The sequence below is a fragment of the Typopeltis vanoorti genome, chromosome 6, assembly GCF_054136105.1.
Source record: "Typopeltis vanoorti isolate ZY-2024b chromosome 6, IOZ_Tvanoo_1.0, whole genome shotgun sequence".
In the NCBI taxonomy this organism is placed as follows: domain Eukaryota; kingdom Metazoa; phylum Arthropoda; class Arachnida; order Uropygi; family Thelyphonidae; genus Typopeltis; species Typopeltis vanoorti.
In genome coordinates, this window is record NC_143554.1 from 53,210,979 (window position 1) to 53,235,449 (window position 24,471).

General features: G+C 36.8%; 1 protein-coding gene across 2 annotated transcripts in view; it reads left to right on the top strand.

The window, feature by feature from the left end:
* Positions 1 to 24,471, top strand: part of LOC150105457 (mitogen-activated protein kinase kinase kinase 20-like) — a 346,847-nt gene that overhangs the window by 100,882 nt on the left and 221,494 nt on the right. For both annotated transcript variants that reach the window (XM_090394158.1, XM_090394159.1), the window contains exon 7: positions 13,832 to 13,915. In XM_090394158.1, coding sequence (XP_090250284.1) covers positions 13,832 to 13,915 — 84 coding nt within the window. The remainder of the gene's footprint in view (positions 1 to 13,831; positions 13,916 to 24,471) is intronic.

Here is a 24,471-nt window from a genome sequence, read left to right on the forward strand (position 1 = left end):
CTGTGCTATGCTTCAAGTTTCCACGTGTCCTTGAAAGGTCGGCCTGGAATTAAATCTCAACAAAATTATCGCTAGTCATCTGGTTGTTACTTTGCTATCTTCCGTTGCTTTATTTGTTGTTTTGCAACTTACTAGCCAACCGCTCCTCGACTAGTAGACTTTAATTAGCTACCTGAGTGACTCGCCATTATCGCACTCCGATTCCCCGAATGAATGCTATATTTTTTCAGCATTCTTAGCTTATATATTCCTTCTTCCCGCCGAAATTGTTCTTGTGCTCTCTTCAACTCAAATCCTTTCCAGCCCTTCAATACTGATCTACCACGCTCTGTTCTAAACTCGCGCTCACTCTCTTACATACGTCTCCATGACAACCAAAACAAAATATAATAAAACTGAGGCATTGCATAACGTTATACCTCTACATACAGGAACAAATAAAGAATATTTACACTTCAATCAATACGCAGTTAAATGTCGAATACAAGTTCTTATAATATTATCATAGCAATAAATAAAATAAACTTAATAATATTTTAATACAGAGTCTTCTTACTATTAATACATATCCTTGATTAAATAAACTTAAAGGTAATTATATGAATATTAATTTATAAACAAGTGATTTACATTAAATAATAATTACATGATGGAATGTAATTATGTGATGGAAGATTATGTTAGATTCTGAAGCAAATATTAATTACTCAAATCTCTATATATTCAGAATCCAACAACTCTACTTTTATTTCTGATACACCTCAAATTGGTGTGAACAGTAGTTTGTTCTGGTTCCTTCTACTCCCCACAATTCCTCATCCTGTTATTTCACAAAGGCAACTGATTATATGATATGCTGCTTTCATTTAGATTTGCTGCATGTCATTGTGTGTAATAAAGATATGTCTTACAATAGAAATGATTGACTAAGAAATAGTAAAGAAATACAAGTTTAAAAATAATAATTATGTAAATAAAGTTCTTTAGCTAATTAAATTATAAGCTAACATTTCACCTTAATCACCAAGGCATCTTCATGGCTTGGTGATTAAGGCACACCAGCAGGAAGGCAGATGCAGCCTGATTGGTGTTCTCTATGGGCATGCCGTTGGAATCTTGCTGACAGTCTCACAATGATAGTCTCCCAGATTTCTGGCAATGTGATGCAGCTGAATTTGTTTATGTTTGGAAAATTTTGTAGTGTGATGACAGATTCCAGGAACAGTCCCTTTAATTTGTATCTGTTTCTGTGTAAGAGAGAAGTTTTTCCCCATTGGATCCAGTGAATTGTTTTCATTGGGTGGTCTGCACCCCAGAACAACTATAATGAAAACTTTGGAAAGAAGTTAACGGAATCCCCCATGGGAAAGTTGCATCATGTCATGTAACAAGTCACATGTTTTTAGCTGGTATAAATTGAAGGAATGTGATGCTTCCAAGTCAGTGAAACTTTGTCTGGATAAAAGGCTGCAAAAAGGGAACTAATGGAGTTTGAACAGATAGTTGCAGGCCTATCTGTTCAGTAAATTGTTGACAAATTGGGCCATCCCAGGTCAACAAGATTAAACAAGAATATAATTTCTTGGCATGTTTAATTTAATTTCTAACCAAGTGAAATAACTCTCTCTGATCCAGAATATTTTAATAATTAGATTATGCACATTTTTATTACTTGTATATGGGATATATATTGTCTCTTCTGGGTCTGGCTCCCACTGATATGACCACAATACAGTTCAAAACCAGTCTGGGTAGTGACCATCCCATAATGCACAGAAATACACATTTCTGAAAGGAAGTGTGCTTTGCATTATGAAGATACTTCACATGCAGATTGTGTTTGCATATATTTTGGTAAAGAATTAAAACAAGAATATAATTTCTTGGCAAGTTTAATTTAATAAAGGAGTTCGTTGAAGGAGTAAAGGAATTTAGTATTTTCTAAGAATCTAGTAAAGGAATCTAATTTTCTAATGTGTAGAAAATTAGTGTTCAAAGTGGTTAATGACAGAACCTCTAATATGACCAAGAACCATAACCAAGGTAGGTAGGCAGGCACTCTGCCTCCAATTTGGGGAGAGTGACCATGCACTCTTGTTCTGGGAAATTTCTTAACGTGAAATTCTGTATTAAAAAAAAGTCTTCATGTTGAATTATAAATGATTATTATTAGTAATAGTATTATTATTATTAATATTTGACCTCCATGGAGTCAGAGACTCATTGTGGGAGGTACTCACTATTGCATACAATGCTCATCCAACCGTGTCTTAAACTGATTCAATATGTCCACATCCACAACACACTCAGGCAATGCATTAAACTCACCAACCACCCTCTTTGCAAAGAACCTGCTACTCACTCCTTTGCTCACACACCCTCCTTATACAGTTTCCAGCAATGGCCTCTTGTTCTACTCCCCTCTCCCATTCTATGAAAAATCTCTTCCATGTCTACCTGATAACAACCCCTGACCAGCTTATATGTCTCAATTATAATCCCCCTTTTCCTCCTATTAACGAGTCTCTGCAACTTACATTCTCTCAATCTGTCCTCATACTCCACATTCCAAAGACCACTGACTACCTTTGTGAATCTTCTCTGTACCTGTTCCAACATATCCTCATCACCATGAAAACCCGACGACCAAATCTGTGCACAATAATCCATATGAGGCCTGATCAAGGCATTATACAATGGAATCATAACCTCTCTGTTTCTGCATGTCAGGGTTCTCTGCATCATTGCCATTATTCAATGTGATGTCTTTACAAATTATGCAGTGTGACCCCCTGAATTTCAGGTCCATGTCCACCATCACTCCTAGATCTCTCATCTCCTCTAATTCTGTTAAAGTTTCCCCACGGGATGCAAATGGGATGCAAGGTATACACTTTGCATCCCATTGCTGCTTACCAAATCTCAAAACCTTACACTTGGCAACATTGAACTGGCAGTTCGTTCTGCTTACCTGCCCATTCATGCAATCTGTTCAAGTCTTCTTGTAAGTCATTAACATCAGCCTGACTGTGCATTGCTCTCCCCAGTTTTGCATCATCTGCAAACAGCTGGATATCACCAGTTAAACCCAACCTGATATCATTAACATACAAATTGAACAACAGTGGCCCCAAAACTGACCCCTGTGGCACACCACTGGTAACCTTTCTCTTTCGAGATACTGCCCCCCCCCCCATATACAACTTTCTGATACCTATTTGAACGCCAGTCACTGATCCAACACAGAAGTCTGTTATCCATTCCCATCTGTTTCAATTTATTTAAGAGCTTGTCATGTGCTTTTTTTTTTGAACAACAAATTGAACAACAATGGCCCCAAAACTGACCGCTATGGCACACCACTGATAACCTTTCTCTTTCAAGATACTGCACCCCCCCCCCCCCATATATACAACTTTCTGATACCTATTTGAACGCCAGTCACTGATCCAACACAGAAGTCTGTTATCCATTCCCATCTGTTTCAATTTATTTAAGAGCTTGTCATGTGGCACTCTATCAAAATCCTTTGCAAAATCAAAGTACACCACTGTATATGCATCTCCATTGTCCAAGGTATTTGTCACCTTGTTATAGTACCTAAGTAAGTTAGTGAAACATGATCTCCTCTTAACAAACCCATGCTGATAACCACAGAGAATACTTCTTCTTCAACTTTTCCCATTTAAGTAGGGTTGCTGTTTGTGGTGAGTCTCCTCCACAACTTCCTGTCTTGGGCTGTAGCCATATCCAAGTTCTTCATCCTCAAGTCCTCCTCTATCATCTCCCTCCATCTCTTCTTTGGTCGTCTGCACATCCATCTGCATGACCTTTCTTCCCACATACTCTTCCTCCCTCCTCATCACATGACTAAACCATCTCAACCTTGCCTCCTGTATCTTTGCTCCAGTTTCGTAACTTTCACCGTTCCCCTTACATAGTCATTTCTCAAATGATCCTTTCTGGTCACACCGCACATCCACCTAAGCGTTCTCATCTCCGCTACCTCCATCCTGCTGATGTTATTTTTCCTCAAGGCCACAGTTTCCAAAGCATACGTCATAGTTGATCTCACTACTGTCCTGTAAATTTTGCCTTTTAGATTGATCGGCACCCTCTTATCACATAGCACTCCAGCCATCTCTCTCTCCAGTTCCTCCATCCTGCTTGTATTCTGCATCCCACTTCCTTCTCAGCCTCACCATCCTCTTTCATTGTTGAACCTAAGTATCTAAAGTCACTGACCTTCCTGATGACATTTCCTTCCAGTTTCAGATTTGTCTCCTGGCTGCCATCCATTTTGCAACACATATACTTGGTCTTACTTCTGCTCAGTCTCATACCTCTCTCTTCCAGTACTTTCCTCCAACTTTCCAGTTTGGCTGTCACTTCTTCTCTTGATTCTGCACACAGCACGGTGTCATCTGCATACAACATAGTCCACGGTGTGCCTTCTCTCACTTCCTCCGTCACCACCTCCATCACAATATTTAACAGGAACGGACTTAATGCAGACCCTTAATGCAGGTGGTGATGGAGGAAGTGAGAGAAGGCACGCCGTGGACTATGTTGTATGCAGATGACATCAACCTGACATATTTCTCTGGTACCTTCTTCTCCCTTAGGCACCTCCAGACTTCTTGCATTGGCACTCTATCGTACGCTTTCTCCAGATCAATAAATACCAGATGTAGCTCCCGTTGCTTCTCTCGAAACTTTTCCATCATCTGTCGTACCCCAAAGATAGCATCTGTGGTCGATCGACCAGGCATGAAACCAAACTGTGAACTCCACCCCCTTAGTCTTCTATCAAGAATTTTTTCTAGGATTTTCATTGTGTGGAACATCAACTTTATTCCTCTGTAATTCTTACGGTCTTGTGCATCCCCTTTACCCTTGTAGATGGGGACAAGAGTACTTTTCCTCCATTGAGAATAACCACAGAGAATACTGCTTATTATTATTATTATTAAAAGAACATGTAAGACCACAGTAATAACTTTTTAATTAATAAGGTACAGATATTTCATACTAAAACTAATAGTACATCTTCAGTGTCACACAAACAGTTATAGGAATGGAATACAAGTAACGAACATTCAGTGGATCACCTATTAAAATACAATTGTTGCTGCATGCTAGGAAATGATAGAAAATAATAATTAATTAATATTTAAGATAATTGGTTTTTTATTGATTACATAAAATAAAAGTCTCCCAGATCTTTGAGAGAGAGAGAGACAATCATTTCGGTTTAAATTCGGTCAGTTTAAAATAGCTTCAAACCTTTCTTTAAAAAGGCATTCATATTTGAACCTGCATCTTTGGAGGAGAATAGCTTTATCCCACTGGATATTATGAGTAGTGTTCATACTGTGTTGTGCTAGATCAGACTTATGAGGTTTGTTGTATTCAATATAATATTGATGTTCTTTAATTCCTTTTTTGCACAGAACGGACATATTGGAAATATGTCCGAACGGACAGAATGGAAACAAAAGACATCTCTCTGTCTTTTGTTTCCATTCTGTGGAAGAAAGAATTAAAGAACATCAATATTATATCGAATACAACAAACCTCATAAGTCTGGTCTAGCATAACACAGTATTAACACTACTCATAATATCCAGTGGGATAAAGCTATTCTCCTCCATAGATGCAGGTTCGAATATGAATGCCTTTTTAAAGAAAGTTGTGAAGCTATTTTACACTGACCGAATTTAAACCGAAATGATTGTCTCTCTCTCGAAGATCTGGGAGACTTTTATTTTATGTAATCAATAAAAAAAACCAATTATCTAAAAATAAGAGAATAAATACTGCTGTTATCAACCCATTTCTGTATCCTTCTTCTCACCAATTTCTCTAATACCTTCACCACAACTCCAGATATACAGACACCAGCCTATAATTTGAAGCTACAGCCTTATTACCATCTTTATGCAGTGGAACAATTTTACCCTCCTTCCACTTCCTTGGAACCTGTGCTGTTGTAAGACTTTTATTAAACAGGCATGCCAATGCTACTGCCAATTCCCTGGAACATTCCCTTAAGATGCATGGTGATATGTCATGAAATCGTATTGCCTTATTGACATCAATCTTATTTATTGCCTCAAATACCTCCTGCTCACTCACAATTAAGCCATCCTCTCGTATGTCCTCTCTACTTAAGTTCCTCATGATTCCACCCTGATCAGGATGAAAAATGTTTATAAATTGATCACTGAATACCTCAACAATGTCTTCTGCAGCAGTTACCATTCTACCACTTTCATTCCTTAACTTCATCTTTCCATGATTATTCTTCCTTCTACTTGCCACATATTTAAAAAAAAAAAAACTCTAGGGTAGCCTGATTTGCCAATTTCTGCTCGTACTCTGGTTTTGTTTCCCTTACTGAGTCACTCTCCTGGCTTGTTCTTTATATTCTTCTTGTTACTGATCACCATTATTCATCTTGTACTACCTCCAAAGTACTTTCTTTTTCCAGATTTCATGCTTAAGCTCTGCATTCATCCATTTTACACCTATCTTATTCAGCCTTTTGGCCTTTGGGATACATTCGTACATTAATTCTGTTATGTATTTCTTTGTAAGTTCCCTTTGTTCGCTAATCCAAGTTGTTTATATATTTCTTCATCACCGTCCACATTCCCAGGCCTATAGCAAAATCCAACTAAATATGTCTTCCTCTCAACTTCTACATTACATCACACTGCCTCATAACCATTGCCACTATTTCCCCCTTTCATGTCTATGTTATATGGACTTAATTCCCTGCTGTCATCATCAGCACTCACCTTTCCTTCTTCCCTTTCTATCCTCATGAAAAATACTGTATCCTTCCATTTCTATTCCCGTTATGATATCATCTTCATTCAACCATGTTTCACTTATTCCAATGACTTGGGGTTGAATAAACTCAATCGCTGAAACCATTTCATCCCCTTTATTTCTGATACTTCTGGCATTTGTAAACAAACACAACAGTCCATTTTTAAGTCTATAGCTAGTCCTATCCAAACCATATGCTGTGATTGCCCCACAATACCTGCCAAATCACCTTTATCACATCTTACCACATATACCTGCTCAGTCTCCACTTCTCGACCCATATTGCAATATACTCCATCTTCATACACACATTCACTGCCACTTTCAACATTCACTCTCTCTATGCCATGTCTCCCTGTCCGCCCGAGCCCCCCCCTTTCCCCGTTCCTCTTGTTCCTGTTTTCTCTCTCTCTCTTCCTCTTTCACACCACTATCATTTCCACTGCCAAGCACTTCTGTCTCTTCAGTACCACTCTCCTGATTTTTCTCGTCATCTCTTCCTTCTGATCTCTGGCATGCATCACACACTGTACTTCCAGACACTATACTTTCCTGCAATACATTCTCCAGCACACTCACTCCAAAGGCATTTAAATGCAACCCATCACGCCTGTATAATTTCATTCTTCCCTCAAACACATGCCATACACACAAACTCCACTCCCATTTCCTCACACAGCTCTGCCAGCATACCATTCTTGATTTTGGCTCTCGGTCGCAACTCATCATCATCATTCCTGGGTAACACACACTGACAACCTTTCCTACTACGCTGTTGTCTTTCACTCTTCTCAATAGTCTCCTGATATTCATTCTCACATCCTTCTTATGTCCAGTTAGATCATTTGTCCCTACAATCACAACTAACTCTCTCGCTCGTTTCTTCCTCATGTCCAACGCCTTAATTATTGTACTCATTCTCCCACCTGGATAGCAGACCTTATGGACTCTGTCAGTAACTAGCCCTCTAATTATGGAGTCTCCATATACTGCTATCCTAGAATCACTTGTCACTTCTTTTTCTCTTTGTTCTTTCATGCATACTTTCATTACTTTCCACTAGACACCTAACATCACTCAACATATTCTTCATTTCATTTTTCCTTTCCAATATCTATTTCATTAAATCTTGCATTCCGACAATTTCACTCTTTGCCTCGCTACCTCTTGTTCGGCCGCACTTTGCTTCCTTTTCCTGATTCATACTTTCTTTCACCCTCTTATCACTAACTTTTGCTTGTACATCTTTGCATTCTTTCACTCCTTCAGTTTCTTCAAGTTTCGTTTCACTTCAGGTTTTTGCAACTTCTTCTGTAACTTTTGCTTCTACATCTTTGCATTCAGTTACTCCCTCATTTTCTCTTGCTTTCATTTCATTTCCATTGTTCACAACTTTTTTTTCATAACTTTCGCTTCTACATCCTTGCATTCTTCCACTCCCTCAGTTTCTCCTGTTTTCATTTCATTTCTGTTTTTCATAACTTTCACTTCTACATTCCTTCATTCTTTCACTCTGTTAGTCTCTCTGTCTTTTGTTTCCGTTATTTTCATGTACACTATCTATCTTTTCAGTCAGTTTCGCATTCTATATATCGTGGTCCAACAGTATATCACACTTTCGACAAATCCATACTTTTTCTGTCTTTCACTCATTCTCTCGCTCTCCACAAAGACATCTCTTACATTCAGCCATGCATGCATATCACACTCAGGACATCGAATCAGTTTTGAAAAGTCTATGTCCCCAATGCTACTTGACTTTCGCCTAGTAGCACCAGTCAGTGCTTGCTTGGTTGACCTTCTCACTGGCATAGTGTGATATTTAAAATGGCAATTTAGATTAATAATTCTTGTAGAATTCATACTAAAAATCACTCAGACACACTTCGTTCTCAAAAATAAATAATGAAACCCTAAAATTTATGAAACACTGCCAATTGTTATTGAAAATAGCACTTATCTTTTCAGAGCTCTTTCTGACACTACATAACTTATGGCCCTCTAGCAGCCTGTTTTAAAGCTGGTAATTATGACAGCCTTAGGAGGCAACTTGGAGCAGTGCCATGGCTTGAGCTGCAAGGAGAGAATGTCAGTAGTGCATATGAAGTGGTCAGGGATTGTGTGAGAGAAGCAATATCAGACTGCATACCCAAAGTCACGAGGATAAACCAAGTGGGAATTAAGTGGATGAATAGAGATAAAACAAGAGCTGCAAAAAAAAGAAAACACATGGAAGAAATATAAAGAAAAAGGTGATCAGCATACTCATGAGCAATACAAAGTGCAGGCAAGAAGAGTGACTAGCATTGTAAGAAAGGCCAAGTCAGATTATGAGAAAAAAATTAGCTAAGCAGGCCAAAGTTACTTCTTACTTGTTATACAAGTAAGAAGAAAAATTACAATGGTAGGATGATTTTAATTAATGCTGATGATAGAAAGGTGACAGAGGCAAAAGAAATAGTTGAGTTGCTGAGTGATCATTTTGTAAAAGTGCATCATCTAGATGGTGATTTTGCAGTTGCTGATGTGACCGAGACATATGTCAAAATTGAGGTAGATGAACGAGGTGTTCAGCATGCTGAAAAATATCAATAGGAATCCAGCATTGGGACTGGATGGCATGTCAGCCCATATACTGTGTGAATGTGCAAGAAAACTGATAATGCCTCTAGATGAAGTTTTTCAATCTAAGTCTCAGCTCTGGCTAAGTTTCAAAGGAGTGGAAAGAGGATAAGATAGTTCCATTACATAAAGGTGACTCCAAGATGGAAGTTTCAAGCTACGGACCAGTTAATATATCAGGAGTGGTTGTTAAAGTTTTAGAAAAGTTGGTTAAAGGTAAAATCTAACACTGGGTGCATAGGGATACAATACGCCATAGTGGGCAGAATGGCTTTGTTAAAGATAGGTCCTGTCTTAGTAATTTATTCACATTTTATAATAAAGTGATAGTGTAATTGGCTGACAATACCACATAGTAAATTGTTACCAAAGTTGGGGCAAATAGGAATGGACATGAATCTAGTAGAAGGCTGGGAGTGGGGATTTGGCTGAGAGACAGACACCAGAGTGTCTGTCTGTCTGTATATGGCAGAGTGGAATCTAGGAGAATGAGGGTGACTAGTGAAGTACCTCAGAGTTCTGTACTAGGGCGACAACTCTATTATTTGTATGTCAGTGATATAGGGAAAGATTAAAAGGGGAGATATCTGTGGAGGGCAATACTTGATAAAGGTGATGTAGATATTCTGCAGGGTGATTTAAAATGAACTGGTATTGTGCGCAAAGAATAATGGTTGTCAATTTTATGTTACGCAGTGTAAGGTTGTGCACTTTGGGTTTGAAAGGTTATATACTGTACATCACATTGATGGTACTGGACAGCAGGAAATTGATGAGGCTAGGAACTTGGGGGGTAATGATGCACAGAGAGTAGAAGTTCAGAAAGCACATTGCAAAAGTTAGTAAAATAGCTCACAGGATTACTTGGATGTTACAGAACATGCTCACAAGTAAAGTATCACATAGGGATAAGTAATGATTCAGCCACATCTTGACTACTGTAGACAGATTTGATCACCCGGGTTTCTTGGGGGAATTAGGAAGTGGATGCAGGGACAATTGACCAAACTAGTTACAACATCTGTGGAATGCTCCCGCTGAGGATAGTTGGAAGGTCTGTAGATTACAAAGTTAGTTGATAGACCGAAAAGAGGGGAGGATGTGATAGAAACTTAAGATATTAATGGTGTTTTATAAAATCTATGCAAAGGAAATTTTTCAATATATGACAAATTGTCAGAGAACTAGGGGTCATTTGTGTAAGAGTGTGGTTAGTAAAGGTGTGTGGACTAAATTTTTTTGCATGGAGAGTGGTGAATGAGTTGAATGGATTGCTAGAATTAATAGTGAATGCCCTGACACTGAATGAGTAAGGAGAAGTATGATAGGTTTTATGTGTATAAAAGTTAGTGTAAGTCTTTGGACTCCATGGAGATACCGTATAATAATAATAATATGAATAATGTGGAAGCCAGGATCAAAACAATTGCAGAAGGAATAAAGGGTGCATGTTTTGGAAATATGGAGATGAGAGACTATTTTTGAATCTCTTGCTAACATTGTCAAATAAGAACCAGAATCATTCTGAAAATGAAATGGTTGATGTAGTTAAAACCAGAATTTAACTACAAATCTTTATATGAAATTTTTTCTGATAGTATTCTTATTCGATCTAAATATGTATTTTGCATCAGGTTTAAAAGTAAATTTGATCAACTTGCTTGTGTCTTATAAAGAAATTCACAAAGCAATTTAAAGAAAAAAGAAGCAAACATCAAATTCTCCTTCAAATATTGTGGCCTCCTAATTATGTTTTGTTGTTTATGGTAGTTCAGATATACCAATCACTTGGCCTACCAGGCTAGTGTGGAATAGCATATCTAGACTACTAAAATCCACTAATTCATAAAACAGTTGGATAGCATTATCCATTAGCCACTTGATCAAGCAAGCACTCATCACAGTTTCATTTTGTTCCATTTTTCCTTCAATTAATCAGATTTTCATATGATACCTTTTTCCTCCTCTCCTACTATATATATATATATATATATATATATATATATATATATATGGTGAGCTTTGACATGGTAGCACTCTTTACCAACATTCCAACACAAGAAGTTCTCCATATTTTAAAGAACAAGATTTCAAATAAAATGTACTCTCTACTATCTCACCGTGTAAATTCGGGCTACTTTGAATTTGAAGGTAAACTATATAAACAGGTCAAAGGATTAGCTATGGGAATCCCCCTCTCTCCTATATTAGCCAACATTTTTTTCGAGGATTTTGAACAAAAGGCAATCTCCTCTTTTAGTTTAAAACCAAGAATTTGGCTTAGATATGTGGACGATATATTCCTCATATGGGAGCATGGTATTGAGAATCTTCACAGATTTCTCAACCATTTAAACAACCTCCATCAGGATATAAAATTAACCATGCAGATTGAAGAAAATAGTTCCCTCTGTTTCCTTGATGTTAAACTCACCAAGACACCTGAATCAATAAAAGTCTCTATATTTAGAAAGCCAGCACACATGGACAGATATTTGCATGCGTCCTCACATCACCATCCAGCGCAAAAGTTGGGTATTATATCAACTCTTGCAAATCGTGCAAGATCTGTACTGTCAGACGAAGAAGAACTAAAAAAAGAACTACAACATCTTAAATGGACCTTTAAAAGCAATGGCTACTCTTTAAAAAGTATCGACAAACAATTATCCCACCATCAATGTAGCAATGTAGACACATAATGACTCCAAAGGCTATATCTCCTTGCCATATATCAGCACACTATCCAAAAAAAACTGAGTAGAATCTTAAAGAAATTCAACATACAAACGTGCTTCTCGACTCTTCCAAAAATAAGATCAAGTTTCAACAACTATAAACAATCTCACAACCTTCTACAATTTTCAGGTGTATACAAAGTCACATGTGAGTACGGAAAACCTTACTATGGCCAAATGGAGAAATCTATTCTCCTACATCTCGAGGGGCACCAGAGAGACATTGCTTATAAGAGAACCAGAGCAACTGCCCTGTCAGGCCATGTACTGTTTTCAATAAACACGAAAAACGAAAGCCGCCAACATGAAGTAAATTGGACAACAACTTCAAACCTACACATTTGCCATGATGAGGTAGAACACCGCATTGTAGAGTCAAAAGAAATCATCTTGGACCCTCTTCATATGAACAGTAATCTCAGCTATAATTTGCCTGACTCTTTCAGCTCTACTATCAGATACTGGAGATCGCGTGGTTCCGCACACGCACAAGTGTACAACAATAGAACTTTAACACGGACTATAGCTCAAGTTCATAATAACTGTAATTTACAATTGAATATCATAACTTTATAATTGTATAGCTTTAGAGTGTCTCAATGTTTATTTCAGTGTCTTTTAATATCTTTCTATGTTCTTAACGCCTGATGAAGTCAATCTCGATGAAACATGTTGCATTTTCAAATAAATCTCAATTTGTTATAATTCTAGGGTTTATAGTCAGTTTATATTAAAAATGAATATATATATATATATATATATATATATATATATATATATATATAGTTTTTTTTAATTGTCTTAAAATAACTTTTACTTTCAAGAGTTGGATGAATGCTTTGATTGGAATAGTACAATATGAATCCATTGATTGATTTTATCAAATTAAAAAAAATAAATAAATGAAATTATTAGTGAATTTGTGGCATTAAGTGTACAGAACATTCATCACTTTAGAATTTTTGCCAGTATAAGTTCTTGTTATCTAAACCACAGAGATTTGATGGCAGAAAATTCATTAACATTCCCATTTTGGATAGCATTACTTTCACCTGTTATGGTCATGACTTGTATCCTCAAGGCAAGACATTGAATTCATTGAATGTAACTGTGGTTTTCTTTAATATTAGTAAATCTTGACCAGTTTTCACTGTTGAAAATCATGATAGTTTTATTTTTTGTAACTCTCATCCCTAAATGTTGTACATTATAGTGTATTAGTACTGTGAGTGTGCTCAGTTTTTTTTTTTTTAATTATTTTTTATTTCATTCATTTTTATGTTATGTTTTGCATAATCCAAAAATCGTGCTCTACAGAATAATTGTGGAACGTTTTGAAACTTCAGACCTTCAGTAAGTGGAGTCATGGTCTTGCACCAGGCAGTGAAATTGATTTCCAACTAAAAGAACTAAAAATTTATAATTGCATAATCAAAAATATAAAATAAAAATCTGATGTAATGATTCCAGAAATTTATATTTTCCTTTGCTGCATTTGTAACCTGCAGTAATATTATGATAATTTTGAACTGTTCTTAATGCTTTATTATTTTTTAATTTTTTAAAACTACTACCTGCTAAATAATATGTCAGAAGACTTTAAATTGAAGAAAGAATTTTTTTTTCCTTCTAGATATGTGATTTTGGAGCATCAAGGTTCTTAGGAAATACAACAAAAATGTCAATGGCAGGAACATTACCATGGATGGCACCTGAGGTAAAAAGTTTAAAGGGTTTTAATTTTTTCTTACATTTAACATAAATAACCATTATGATTTTACATATATCATTTCAGGTTAGAAATAATTTTGGTCATGACTTAACCTTAAATTATTTAACACTATTTTGGACTTTTCCCTACATCTCTGTTCCTTTGTCATAAAATGTCATGGAATCCACTCTTCCATCCCTTCCTTCTTTCCACCATTCTCCAGTTTAACATCACAGATTTAAAAAAAAAAAAAAAAAAAAAGAAACAATTTAAATATATAAAGTTTTTCCTTTATAATTTACAGATAAATTTGTTATTATAACTTCATTAAATACACAGTCTTGCCATAAATACTGTTACAACTTCCCCACAACCCCTCTCTGCCCATGGAATTGCGTGAGCATGGTTCTGTTAGTGGCATTATGCACAGCCAACATTCATGTGTTTATCAGTAAAGAGAGAGTTGTCTAGCTGTATGGGTTAACATGCCAAACTTAACTTCATTAAGTACAATTGCATGTTAACAGTTATACTTAATGAAGTAATTGCTGTTCACAAGGTTGGAATGCAGCAACATGTTATTTTCATCATACTGATCCTGAGTGTTTTTAGTGCTTGTGTATCAGACTATTTAACCATTATAACAATACAGAAGATGTATTTGCTCCCCCCCCCCCAAAGAACAGGATGACCATGCTGCATTAGGACACAGCAACTTGTGAGAACTATCAAGGTATGCCTCGGCAATAATCCTGTGAGAATGCAGAAAGTAATGTTGCAAGAGGGTAATGTTTCAAACTGATGTCCTGGGTGTGAGAGCATATTGTCTTTCTACTGGACACTTCTTAACACCACGATTTATGTGGTAGAGGTGGATAAAGTCAAAGTAACTTCTCTGGCAGTACTTGAACAACAAACACAGAGATATCTGCTTTACAGATGAGAAGATGCTCACCACTGAAGAGTCATTTAACTGCCAAAAAATTATCAGGTATATGTCTTGGATGGTCGCACAACATGTGCCAGAGGACAAAATGCAGCGAGGCCATCACCCTGTGTCAGTGATGGTTTGGTGGGCATTGATGTATCGAGGGTATCCAAGTTGCCTTTCTGCAAGAAAGGGATCAAAATCTCCACCAGAGCGTATCAAGACACTGTGCTGAAACCTTCGGTATAGCTCCTGAACAACACCTTCTTTCACAGTAAGTAGTGGACCTTCTAACAGGGCTCAACTCTTTCTTGCACAGAAGATGATGACCTTGATTAGAGTATTGATTGGAGACGAATGTGCCTGACTACATATCACCATCTGATTGGTCATCTGAAAGTCCCAATCTGAATCCCTTGGACTTCAAATTGTGGCCAGAGCTTGAGAGAGGGAGTAGCCTGCACGAAATGACATCCCCCAGCATTGCTAGCATGAAAATGGATCTGGAGTGAGTAGTGGCAGCATTTCTGTTGGATGTGCATGCCACCATTGATATATGACCCTACAGACTTTGGGTGTGCATGAAGACAAAGGGGGGGGGGATATTTTGAACATCGAGTGCTGCTGTATGCATGTTATACATGTGGTTTGTATGTGCTGAAAGCAGTAAATAATTTACTGATAGATTAAAGGTTTATGTTGCAGTTCAAGTTGTAATACTATTTATATTGCTAGACTTAGGTACATTAATAATAATAATCACATTTTGAAATCATAAGATAAATCAGTAGCATACTGGATTCTGTTTGTATTAAGTTTTTAATTTTTTCCTTAACACATTCGCTGCCATGCTACTTTGGCATGGTCTGTTCCCCTACGCCGAGCAGTTTTCCTTCTTCAAGGTCAGTACGATAATCTCGTTACCGGAGGTAAACGTCCTACGAGTATACTCGTAGTTGGCTTGTACAGAGCATATACGGTCTATGAGAATACACAGTTTTGATGCTAGCCCCACAAGCCAAGCATTTTCACTTCTTCAAGGTCACTACAATAATCTCGTTCCCGGCGGTAAGCCTCATACGAGTATACTCGTAGCTGGCTTGTGAAGCAGGTTTACCCACTACGAGTATACTCGTAGTTGGCAGCGAACGTGTTAAACTAAGTTTATAATCTAAAAAAAACACATTTTTCTAAAAACTGCTTTGAATGCTTTTGATATAGAATCATTTTAGATATCCCTTCTTTCTCCTTGTGTGTATTCTGGACGTTTCATTGTCAGAAAGTTTTGAGGATCATCATGCTATAGAATGCCATTTTTAGTAATACATCACACCTAGTACCAGTTTAAAAATTAATTTGAAATAAATTTAATAGATAAAAGGTAGAATTTTACTTCTAGTGTTGAGTTTGTTGGAAGTTTTTTCCCACTTGGTTAGACTATAGTAAATTTAGTTTAATCCCTTATCCCAGCATAAGCAAAAATAAAAAAAGTTTGCTCCTGAATTATCTTCAGGACTGAGGCAACTCATGGTAAAGGTAGACCAAGCTCTCATCACTCCTTGTCTTAGCATCTCCCATAATGCTATGAAGATACTTCAGGTGCAAACTTTGTTTGCTTACACTTGGATAAAGGATTAAACTAAATTTATTATAGTGTTGAGTTTGTCTAAGTCAGATGTTAACCACTGTATTGCAATATTACAAATAAATATAGTGGAATTGCAGTTTGACTGATTGTAATCCTGCCACATTTCGACTGAAAAAAAAAAAAAAAAGTCAGGATAATGAAAAATAAGTGGGAAACCCCTACCTCTCCCAAAAGCCTATTAAAAATGACTAATGAAATTCTCATGAAATGTGACTTAGAACCACTTTCAAAATTACCACCAATTTACCAGGTTCTCATCATTTCAGCTAAAGATCTTAGTTCATCCAAACTTATACCAACTCATTTGTGCCTATTGTCTCCCATATTGTAGTCAGTCTGAATGTAGTCTGAAGAAGAGAACATAAAACGATATATCAGATACGAACATCATAGAAAATCAAGCTTATTCTATCATTCGCTCAATATCAACCATAATATTAATTGGAAAAACACCTACTTATTATCTAGAATGAAATGTTGGTTTGAAAAGAAATATAATTGGCAGACCAGGCAATTATTAATCAGCGTTGTTAATAAAGAAAATGAATGCATGAAAATCTTGAGTGACTATTGGTGCTTTTTAAAATCATAATTCATTCTGTTTATCATATGATGACTGTAAATGAATAAACGTCACTCATATTTTAAAGTTTATTATTAAACCGTGATGTATTTTATTAGGATTCTAAGCATTCAGCTACAGCCAGTAAATTAATAATACCTTTGTTACATAAATAATATTAACATATGTACTCTGAAGTAAAACATGTTACACTTCAGAGTACTTATCTGGAACATATTTAAATATTTTTCACCTGAAGAGAACCCTAATCCAAGAGTCAGAATACAAAGCCAGATTTGAATTTGGTCAGAATATTTGTCAAAAGGTAAAATTATTGCAGTTTACATCAAAAGATGAAAACACTGTAGTTTGTGTTGCATATAAGTGAACTGCACTACAAGGAATAGATGATGATAGTGGTGGAAAGAGGGTTGAAGTTCTTGCAAAAAAAAGCAAAATATCTCAAAGGATCACATGTATGTTAAACATATTGACAAGCAGGGATAAGCAAGTTGTTATCGCTTTGGTCTCTTGGTGATGTGGAAGTGGTGGAGAGGATTCAGAGGCTATTGATCAAATTAGTGACTGGTTTTGTGGTGCAGTTTAAAAAAAAAAAAAAGTTTCTAAAGGGATTTTATAGAGTAGATTCTAAAAAAATTTTCCATTACATGACTGTATGGGAGAGAACAAGAAGTAACCCCTTAAAATAGAGAGTGGCAAATGAGTGGATAGATTGCTAGAGGTAGTTGTGAGTAGTTCGAGAAGCAAGGATAAGAAATTGGGAATAAATAAAGTAGATTGCAATAACTATAGTTTATCAGTCAGTGACTTTAGAGATATGACTGGCATTGTGTCATTAATAATTAGTGTGAACCTTCCACATTGTCTTCAGACTCTATGGAGATGCCCATATAAAAATAATATTTATGAGAACAAGTCAGACAGATATCTGCAGTATAGGGTAAAGCATAGCATGTTGTCATAGCAATAAGAATTGCTACAGTGAGCCTTTTAGTGAAAAATATTTGGATCAGATCAGAAATTGTTGGAAGACAACTGGAATATACAATAATGGTTTCTTTCTTTGCAAAGCCGAGAAAGAAACCATATTCATCAGAAATTTCAAAAAAATCCTCTGCAGATTGTGTCAGCACTGTTCCCCATAAACCATTATCCAAAGTCCCTTCAGACTGAGGAATATAAAAGATTACATAGAGAAGTCAGAAGAGCCATTAGGCAGGAGAAGTAAAATTTTTATACTAATAAATGTGAAGAGCAGAGTTCCAGATGAGTGGATAGAATCAGAGACCAGATCCTTTACACAATTATAAGATGATGTTACATTTAGTTCGTGATCTTAAAGCACACGTTTATTATTATTATTATTATTACATGACACCTCCAGGGAGTCAAAAGACTCAACGAGAGAGGGCACTTACTCTACAACTCTTTTTCTCGACCACTCAAATCCACCAATTGCAACTACACCAACGGCATCTACTGCCCATCACCACCATCACCAGTATTTCCACAGATAATCACAAACATCCAAGCCCACGGTGGGATTCAAACCCGCAGCCTTTTGGTTGGAGAACTGATAACCTAACCACTCAAATTGGCCAAGTGGTTAACGGATACACTAACCACTCGGCCAGTTTGAATGTCATCAAAGACAAAAATGGAACAGTACTAACAGTAGAACTGGAAATCAAATACAGATGGAAAAAATACTGTGAGGAACTGTATGGCAGAGAGGATAAGGAAAATTTGGAGAAGCCTCTGGAGAGCTTTCACCAGGAAAATTTTGATTTGAACTTCCTCCACTTAGACATAAGGTTGCAAGAGCAGTTAAACAGTTCTTTCAATAAGGCTCCAGGTGCAGATGGAATCCAGGCAGAGTTTATTAAGGTCAGAGGGGATGAAGGGATAAGAGTACGAGGGTGGTCTGAAAAGTTCTAGGCCTCGACCATAAATGGCAACACTATCGGCAAGATTTTTTTTTTTTTTCCTAAGTTGGTACATCTGTCATAAGCATCCATGTGAAATTGCAAGTCATTCTATCCAGTATTTTTTTTATACATCTGTCTGAAGAAAAAGTGTTGTCATGCGGTTATAAAATTATTTGTAAAAGAAGGTTTAATGCCAGAAGAAATTCATTCGAAGTTCATAAAAGTTTATGGTCACTCTTCTCTTTCATTTTCGACAATTAAGAAATGGGCTGCCGAGTTTAAACATGACCATACCAGTGTGGTTATAAAGTTATTTTTAAAAGAATGTGAAGAGCAGAGTTCCAGATGAGTGGATAGAATCAGAGACCAGATCCTTTATACAATTATAAGATGATGTTACATTTAGTTCATGATCTAAAAGCACACGTTTATTATTATTATTATTATTATTACATGACACCTTCAGGGTGTCAAAAGAAACTCCAAATGAATGAATTACTTTTAACGGCAAAAGAAATTCATTCAAAGTTCATAAAAGTCTATGGGCACTCTTTTCCTTCGTTTTCGACAATTAAGATTTGGGCTACTGAGTTTAAATGTGGTGATACTAGCCTTGAAGATGATCCACATGAAGGACATCCAAAAAGTGTAACGACACCAGAAATCATTGATCAAGTGCATGATATGGTATTGGATGACCGGCGAGACAAAGTGCATGAAATTGCTGAGACTATAGGCATTTCAAAAGAATGTGTAGGATATATTTTGCATGAAGAATTGCAAATGAAAAGCTTTGTGCAAGATGGGTGGTGCACTTTCTCACAGCAGATCAAAAACGCACTCGCATGAAAATCTCTGAACAGTGCTTGGAGCATTTTAACAAGAATAAAACTCATTTTGTGCATCTATTTATTACTATAGATTAGTCTTGGATTCACCATTACACACCAGAATCCACACAGAAGCACCAAAGAAGACAAAGTCTGTTCCATCATCAGGAAAGGTCATGGCATCGATTTTGGGCTGCTAAAGGCATTTTGTTTATTAATTATCTTGAAAAGGGTAAAACAATAACTGGGGAATAACCAGACTAGACGAAAAAATTCGTGAGAAACTACCTGGTTTGCAGAAGAAAAAATTCATCTTTCATGTGGACAATGCACCTACCCACAAAGGTATCTTGGCAATGGGAAAATTGAGGGGTCTGCACTGTGAATTGTTGGAAATCCACCCTATTCCCCAGATTTGGCTCCCTCTGACTCCTATCTCTTCCCCAAACTAAAAATCTTCCTTGTTGGTTAGCATTTTTCTTCAAATCAAGAGTGATTGCAGCTGTAGAGGGGTATTTTGCAGATCTTACTGAAAACCACTACAGGGATGGGATAATGATGCTGCAGCATCGCTGCAATAAATGTATTAATCTTAAGGGGGATTATGTTGAAAAATAAAAATATTTTTTTGAAATTATAAATGCGTGTTTTCATTGGTAGGCTGAGAACTTTTCAGCTCACTCTTGTATACTGTCTAGTGGCCACTGATTTTTTAAAGTGCTTCCTTTGGAAACAGGAAATTTTTGGACTCTTACATGATGAACTCTGAAAACAACACTCTGTGTTGCATGCTAGAAAAAAATGCAAGGAAAAAATAAATTGGGTGGTTGCTCCTGGAGTCCATGTATGACTTTTTTGTCCATTTGAGTCTTCCAGTAAGTAAAGTGATATTATTGCACTGGTTATAAAATTCATTTATCACCTAGTGGTGCCTCTATAGCATGAGGCACCTAGTGGTGCCTCATGCTATAGAGGCTTGTCCTTTACTTTCAATGAGGTAGATGCCATGTCTCAACTACATTAGTTCACTGCTATAGTTTCCTCTGGTCTGGTGGTTTATAGCCTGTTGGCTGGAAGATGTATTCAAGTCTACCAATAAGCCACACGATATGAAGGTGCAATGAAAGGATTTAGTTGTTGCTGACTAACTTGATGATGCAAAGAAGCTTTATAAAGGTTTTTCAGCTGAAGGTGAGTTAGCCAGTCTGAAATGCTTAGTTGCTTCAGCTGTTGTAATTCCATACAATAGCATGAACAGCTGACCAACCAAACACCAAAGTATGGTGTATTTCATGTTGTTATTGTGGTCAGAACATCAGCTCTATACTGTTTCAGATTTCTGAGGTTTAGCCCTAGACACTGTAATCATGCAGTTTGTTTTGGCTATCTTGAGAAGAATATCTTCAATCCCACTCCTTTCTATGCCTAGTGATCTTTCAACATTTTATTACTGGATTCCTGATAACAGTTTTCATCTAAATTAGTTTGTCTCCAATATTGTCTCCAATTGGTCTGATCAATACATGATCAGATCAATATGTCTGATCATGTATTTTAGTCTTCTAAGACACTTCTAAGACTCTTCCAACTATATTAATCCACTAGCCAACTAATCAAAATTTGTTGAATGGAATTTGCATTCATATAACTTATTGTGCTTGAGTTTGCAATGCTAACTTCAAAGTATATCCATTTTTTTGTACCTTGTAAGGTTCTTTCACAAAATCCATTTTTAACAAATTTTGTATCATATCACATATTTTTCACTGCTAAACTTCTATAGATACATTAAAATTTATCTGGACTATTTACATAGTCCAGATAAATAGTTAATGCAGTTAGGGCAATGCTTAACTGAAAAGTAAACACATAAAATAGACTGAATCCTATCTTTTAACAGTGCTCAGAATGGCATGTTCTTGGATGTTCTAACCACATATATATCCACAACTGCCTTTGTTTTATAATTTATACAAAAATCTGATATTATTCCTAATATGCAAAAATAGATGTCATTTTTTGCAGTCAGCAAACAAATTACTTAATAACAGTTGAATCTTTTTATATCCTAAAACTGTATGCTTGCAGAACTTAAAAAAATAAAGTAAAATATAATCTTAAACTCCACATAGCTTGGTCAATTTTGTTTATTTTTGTTCTTTGAAATTATGGCCAAAACAAATAAGCTGTGAGATGAGTATATTATGTCTGTTAAATCTGTGTTCTTTTTGCTGGTTTTCAGAATGAAAACTGAGTTTCCTAGAAACAAAAAAAATCCTGCCACTTCTGTGATTCAAATGAATCTGAATAACTGATACTTATTGGTGTTTTTTTTTTTTTTTCCAAAACATATAGCTGCTAACAAAACAATGTTTTATTATTATTATTATTATTATTATTATTGTTCCGGGCAACTCCAAGGAGTCGGCAGACTCATCGAGGGAGGCCCTAACATCATGTCAAGAGCAACTATTCGACATTCACAGAGTATCTATCATACCTCGTCTTGAACTCATTCACAGTCATAGCACCCACAACAGACTCTGGCAGCTTATTCCACTCATTCACCACTCTCCAAGTAAAAAACCTAGCTCTACACCCTTGCTAACCACATTCTTGCCCAGATTCCATGTATGGCTCCTAGTCCTCCCATGACCAGTCCTATTCTCAAAAATATCTTCTGAATTAATCTTATAGAAACCCTTCAGTAATTTGAATGGCTCAATCATATCACCCCTTTTCTGCCTATCAACCAATTTTTGCAACCCACAAATCTTCAACCTGTTCTCATAAGGTTCATTTCATGGACCTGCTGTCATCTTGGTCAATCGCCTTTGGATCCTCTCCACCTCATCCCCATCAAGAAGAAACCCTGGCACCCATATCTGGCCACAGTAGTCTAGATGGGGTCTTATTAAGGCTTGATACAGAGGAACAATAACTTGTTTGTCTCTGCTTGTTAAAGTATTTTTCAGTGATTTGATGAGCTGATTTAGCCACTTTTGCGATGTGCCCCCTAAACTTCAACTCCCTATCCACCAATACTCCCAAATCTCTGGTCTTATCAATCTCCTGGAGTATGGTTCCACCAGTGTGATATACTGCTGCTAATCTTTTCACTCCAAAATGCATAACCTTACACTTTGCCAGATTAAATCGACATCCATTTTCCTTAGCCCAGTCCTCCAAACTATCCAAATCATCTTGCAAAATTTTGACATCCTGTGCACTCGCTATTGCTCTACCCAACTTTGCATCATCAGCAAACAGGTGAACACTTCCTTTCAGATCCTTTCCTATATCGTTAATGAACAAATTGAAAAGTAGTGGTCCAAGAACAGAACCCTGCGGCACACCGCTGTCACAGGCTGTCTTATGGACTCTACTCCTGAATAAACCACTTTCTGATATCTCTCCATCAACCACCCTCCTATTCCTCTCACCAACCCTATATCCATCCCCATATGCTGTAGTTTACTGATTAGAATTCCATGTGGTATCCTGTCAAAGGCCTTAGCAAGGTCCAGTAGAATCACTGTAAACCCATTACCCTTATCTAGTTCAGCCGTCACTGTGTTATAAAACGTGAGCAAGGCATGATCTACCCTTCACAAAACCATGTTGTTTCCCATACAGTATCCCATTTTCATCTATCCAATCCTGTATTTTTTTCTTGACTAATTTCTCCAAGACCTTGACAACGATTCCTGATATACTAATCGATTGGTAATTTACAACAGCAGTCTTGGAACCTCCTTTATACAGTGGAACTATTTTCCCCTCTTTCCACCCCCGTCGGGACTAACCCAGACCTGAGACTCAAATTAAACAAAATGGTCAAGGGCACTGACAATTCTTTAGCCGCTTCACGTACGACATGAGCTGGTATACCATCCAATCCCACAGATGTATTAACATTGAGGTTTTGTAATAGGCTACTCGCCTCCATTTCATTTGCCACAATTCCCATATAATCTATTGGTTCATTCATTCCTGCAATGTCACCACCTGGATGATATATTCTTGCAAAGTGCTCGCTCAGTAATTCAACTATATCAACTGATTCGGTTACATCCCTACCATCGGAATTCTTTAAAATCATTCTGCCATATACATTTTTTCTTTTACTTGCAACATATCGAAAAAACTGTTTGGGTTTCTCTTTAGCCTGCATGGCTAATGTTCTTTCATAATCCGTTTTTGCTTTTCTTACCACACTCATCACCCTTCTGGCCTGCTCTTTATACTGTTCATGTGCCTGCTGGTCACCTTTCTCCTTAAATTCCCTCCATAGTTGTTTCTTTTTTTGCAGCTCAAGCTTAATGGTGTTATTCATCCATTTAATTTAATTGATTTATTATTCGGACTCTAGGTATACAGTCAGCCATTGCTTCATGCAAACACTTCCTAACCGCCTCCTATGCACTATCAACATCTAACCCTTGCAGTTTTACATGCCATGGCACTGAACCAATCAAACTCCTAAGCTTGTCATACTTACGAGCTCGATAATTCCACATGTGCCCTGTCTTAATTGTAAATTCCACACCTTTAGCCACCTCCCAAGTCAAGAATGTATGATCACTCTCACCAATTGGTGGCAGCGTGGTCATATTCGTTATAGCCAAATTCTCAGATGCAATTA